We start from the raw sequence: 6,397 nt of genomic DNA on the forward strand, positions 1-6,397 counted from the left end.
CGTCCAGATTATACATACCGTCATATCATCCGATGATACATACCATTATATCATCCAGATGATACATATCATCACATCGTCCAGATGATACATACCGTCATATCGTCTAGATGATGCATACCGTCATATCGTCCAGATGATACATACCGTCATATCATCCAGATGATACATACCGTCATATCATCCAGATGATACATACCATCATATCAACCGATGATACATCCTGTCATATCATCCAGATGATACATACCGTCATATCATCCAGATGATACATACCGTCATATCAACCGATGATACATCCCGTCATATCAATCAGATGATACATGACGTCATATCGTCCAGATTATACATACCGTCATATCATCCGATGATACATACCATTATATCATCCAGATGATACATATCATCACATCGTCCAGATGATACATACCGTCATATCGTCCAGATGATACATATCAGCAAATCGTCCAGATGATACATATCATCATATCATCCGATGATACATACCGTCATATCATCCAGAAGATACGTACCGTCATATCATCCGATGATACATACCGTCATATCATACGATTATACTTACCGTCATATCGTCCAGATGATAGATACCGTCATATCTTCCGATGATACATACCGTCATATTGTCCAGATGATACATACCGTCATATCGTCCAGATGATACATACCGTCATATCGTCCAGATGATACATACCGTCATATCGTCCGATGATACATACCGTCATATCGTCCAGATGATACATACCGTCATATCGTCCAGAAGATACATACCGTCATATCAACCAATGATACATACCGTCATATCGTCCAGATGATACATGGCGTCATATCAACTGATGATACATACCGTCATATCATCCAGATGATACATACCGTCATATCATCCAGATGATACATACCGTCATATCGTCCAGATGATACATAACGTCATATCATCCAGATGATACATATCTTCATATCATCCAGATGATACATACCGTCATATCGTCCAGATGATACATAACGTCATATCATCCAGATGATACATATCTTCATATCGTCCAGATGATACATACCGTCATATCGTCCAGATGATACATACCGTCACATCGTCCAAATGATACATACCGTCATATCAACCGATGATACATACCGTCATATCATCCAGATGATACATACCATCATATCGTCCGATGATACATACCGTCATATCGTCCAGATGATACATACCGTCATATTGTCCGATGATACATACCGTCATATCGTCCGATGATACATACCGTCATATCGTCCAGATGACACATACCGTCATATCGTCCAGATGATACATACCGTCATATCAACCAATGATACATACCGTCATATCGTCCAGATGATACATACCGTCATATCAACTGATGATACATACCGTCATATCATCCAGATGATACATACCGTCATATCGTCCAGATGATACATAACGTCATATCATCCAGATGATACATATCTTCATATCGTCCAGATGATACATACCGTCATATCATCCAGATGATACATACCGTCATATCATACGATGATACATACTGTCATATCGTCCAGATGATACATACTGTCATATCGTCCAGATGATACATACCGTCATATCGTCCGATGATACATACCGTCATATCATCCAGATGATACATACCGTCATATCATCCGATGATACATGCCGTCATATCATACGATGATACATACTGTCATATCGTCCAGATGATACATACCGTCATAACATCCAGATGATACATACCGTCATATCGTCCAGATGATAAATCCCGTCATATCAACCAATGATACATACCGTCATATCATCCAGATGATACATACCGTCATATCATCCGATGATACATACCGTCATATCATCCAGATTATACATACCGTCATATCATCCAGATGATACATACCATCATATCAACCGATGATACATCCTGTCATATCATCCAGATGATACATACCGTCATATCAACCGACGATACATCCCGTCATATCAACCAGATGATACATGACGTCATATCGTCCAGATTATACATACCGTCATATCATCCGATGATACATACCATTATATCATCCAGATGATACATATCATCACATCGTCCAGATGATACATACCGTCATATCGTCTAGATGATGCATACCGTCATATCGTCCAGATGATACATACCGTCATATCATCCAGATGATACATACCGTCATATCAACCGATTATACATACCGTCATATCATCCGATGATACATGCTGTCATATCATCCAGATGATACATACCGTCATATCATCCAGATGATACATACCGTCATATCATCCAGATGATACATACCATCATATCAACCGATGATACATCCTGTCATATCATCCAGATGATACATACCGTCATATCATCCAGATGATACATACCGTCATATCATCCAGATGATACATACCGTCATATCAACCGATGATACATCCCGTCATATCAACCAGATGATACATGACGTCATATCGTCCAGATTATACATACCGTCATATCATCCGATGATACATACCATTATATCATCCAGATGATACATATCATCACATCATCCAGATGATACATACCGTCATATCGTCCAGATGATACATATCATCATATCATCCGATGATACATACCGTCATATCATCCAGATGATACATACCGTCATATCGTCCAGATGATACATACCGTCATATCAACCGATGATACATACCATTATATCATCCAGATGATACATATCATCACATCGTCCAGATGATACATACCGTCATATCGTCTAGATGATGCATACCGTCATATCGTCCAGATGATACATACCGTCATATCATCCAGATGATACATACCGTCATATCAACCGATTATACATACCGTCATATCATCCGATGATACATGCTGTCATATCATCCAGATGATACATACCGTCATATCATCCAGATGATACATACCGTCATATCATCCAGATGATACATACCATCATATCAACCGATGATACATACCGTCATATCATCCAGATGATACATACCGTCATATCATCCAGATGATACATACCGTCATATCATCCAGATGATACATACCGTCATATCAACCGATGATACATCCCGTCATATCAACCAGATGATACATGACGTCATATCGTCCAGATTATACATACCGTCATATCATCCGATGATACATACCATTATATCATCCAGATGATACATATCATCACATCATCCAGATGATACATACCGTCATATCGTCCAGATGATACATACCGTCATATCATCCGATGATACATACCGTCATATCATACGATGATACTTACCGTCATATCGTCCAGATGATAGATACCGTCATATCTTCCGATGATACATACCGTCATATCATACGATGATACTTACCGTCATATCGTCCGATGATACATCCCGTCATATCATACGATGATACATACCGTCATATCGTCCGATGATACATACCGTCATATCGTCCAGATGATACATACCGTCATATCGTCCAGATGATACATACCGTCATATCGTCCGATGATACATCCCGTCATATCATACGATGATACATACCGTCATATCGTCCGATGATACATACCGTCATATCGTCCAGATGATACGTACCGTCATATCGTCCAGATGATACATACCGTCATATCGTCCGATGATACATACCGTCATATCGTCCAGATGATACATACCGTCATATCGTCCAGAAGATACATACCGTCATATCAACCAATGATACATACCGTCATATCATCCAGATGATACATACCGTCATATTATCCAGATGATACATACCGTCATATCGTCCAGATGATACATAACGTCATATCATCCAGATGATACATATCTTCATATCATCCAGATGATACATAACGTCATATCATCCAGATGATACATATCTTCATATCATCCAGATGATACATACCGTCATATCATCCAGATGATACATACCGTCATATCATCCGATGATACATACCGTCATATCATACGATGATACATACCGTCATATCGTCCAGATGATACATACCGTCATATCGTCCGATGATACATACCGTCATATCGTCCAGATGATAAATACCGTCATATCAACCGATGATACATCCCGTCATAGCAACCAGATGATACATACCGTCATAACGTCCAGATGATACATATCATCATATCGTCCAGATGATACATACCGTCATATCGTCCAAAGATACATACCGTCATATCGTCCAGATGATACATACCGTCATATGGTCCAAAGATACATACCGTCATATCGTCCAAAGATACATACCGTCATATCGTCCAGATGATACATATCGTCATAACGTCCAGATGTTACATGACGTCATATCATCCAGATGATACATACCGTCATATCATCCAGATGATCCATACCGTCATATCATCCGATGATGCATACCGTCATATCAACCGATGATACATACCATCATATCACCCAAAGATACATACCGTCATATCATCCGATTAAACATTACGTCATATCGTCCGATGATATATACCGTCATATCGTCCAGATGATACATATCGTCATAACGTCCAGATGATACATAACGTCATATCATCCAGATGATACATACCGTCATATCATCCAGATGATACATACCGTCATATCGTCCAAAGATACATACCGTCATATCGTCCAGATGATACATATCGTCATAACGTCCAGATGATACATAACGTCATTTCATCCAGATGATACATACCGTCATATCATCCGATGATACATACCGTCATATCGTCCAGATGATACATATCGTCATAACGTCCAGATGATACATACCGTCATATCATCCAATGATACATACCGCCATATCGTCCAGATGATACATACCATCATATCATCCAATGATACATACCGTCATATCGTCCGGATGATACATACCGTCATATCGTCCAGCGGAACAAAGAGAACAAAATGACGTTGTGTTCTTCTCGAGCCTCAAGAACAAGAAAGAAGTTCTTGTTCCTTGTGGAGGATTCAGCACACTTTGATCCAGATCATCCAGTGTTGGAGCAGCAAGGCCGCCAGGCCGCCACGCCACCAGGCCGCTCGGCCGACCCGCAGCCAGGCCGCCCGGCAGCCAGTCTTCCCGGCTGACCCGCAGCCAGGCCGCCCGGCCGACCAGCAGCCAGGCAGCCAGGCAGCCAGGCAGCCAGGCTACTTCCCAGTCCACTGTCTGCATGTCAGCCAGTAAAACCCCCAACGTTCCCTTTCCTCTTCTGGGCTGGACTTAGTTTCAGAAAGCCTTCCAGCATATGTTGAGTATCTCTGGCAGTCATCCAGGATTCATAGAACTGTGCATAATAGATGCTGTAATAGACTTTGGCCATCTTTGCCTCTGTCTTTAACTGATCCTTAAATACTGCATAAGTAGATCATCCCATTTCCATCCCTGTTTCCCACTTTTCCGTTTCCTCTGAAAAGCTTCTCATGCTGTAAATTCACACCTCTGTTTACACGTCAATGTGAAGAGATGAACGTATTTTGTCCCCTGTCTGTCTGCAGGAACCTGTTATACAGCATTCCAGGGAATTCTCCTCAGTTTTCAATCCTGAAGTTCTCCCAGGAAGCTGTCCTGCACTGCAGCGTGAAGTCCAACTCTGCAGACCCGGAGGTGGTTTGCCGCAGCACCATGAATCAGTCTCTGTCGGTCCTGCTGAGGGCCATCCGCTCAGCCGAGCGCCTCGTCTGCTCTGGTCTAGACCTGTTTGAAAATGACCCAAATGACACTAAATGACTGACGCAGAGTAAACTGGCAGCAGTTCGGTAAACAAAGATGAATAAAACCTTCTGTCCTCCATCATGTCGCAGTCCCACCAAGGTTTCTATTAGCTTCATACTGAGGTTGTAAAAACACGCTGTCTGATTAATGAATGTACCGAAGCAGCTGCACACCAGCGCTCAGATATGCAAGCACCATCTTTTAAAGAGCACTAAAGCTTCAGGTTATAGATGTGCAGTTATTAATCATCATCACTGAGAGTTTGCTGCTGAAGCACACTGAGAACGTTTTATTTCTACTTCCCTTTTACCAACCTGACCCATGTAGAGAAACCAGATCTTAGCATATCAGAGCTGCTGCAGGGAAACCAGGTTTTCATGTGTAACAGGTCCAGTCAGGCAGCATCAACCCTTAAACTGGTCCATTCCTTCCACAGACCACTAAAACTTAAGCCGACATGATGCAAACATTCACCTTTTTACCCAAAACGACTTCACCAGAGGACACCCCTCCTTCCTCAGACTGACCAATGGCCTAAAGTTGCTAAAATAATTCCTTTTTTAACCTTTATTTCACCAGATAAAAGCCACTGGGATCCTCGTCTCTTTGAAAGGACTTAGCTGCTCAGAAACGTCACATAAATGTGTCAAAAGGAAATTTCTGA

At 41.3% G+C, this 6,397-nt stretch overlaps 1 protein-coding gene across 1 annotated transcript in view; it reads left to right on the top strand.

Moving 5' to 3' along the window:
- Window positions 1-5,748, top strand: part of naaladl2 (N-acetylated alpha-linked acidic dipeptidase like 2) — a gene marked incomplete at both ends in the record, with an annotated part of 608,474 nt that extends 602,726 nt beyond the window's left edge. The window contains one exon of the mRNA XM_079244879.1: window positions 5,517-5,748. Coding sequence (XP_079101005.1) covers window positions 5,517-5,748 — 232 coding nt within the window. The remainder of the gene's footprint in view (window positions 1-5,516) is intronic.
- Between the last annotated feature and the right edge of the window lie 649 nt (window positions 5,749-6,397).

This window comes from Telmatherina bonti (genome assembly GCF_933228915.1).
Source record: "Telmatherina bonti genome assembly, chromosome: 8".
Lineage (NCBI taxonomy): Eukaryota > Metazoa > Chordata > Actinopteri > Atheriniformes > Telmatherinidae > Telmatherina > Telmatherina bonti.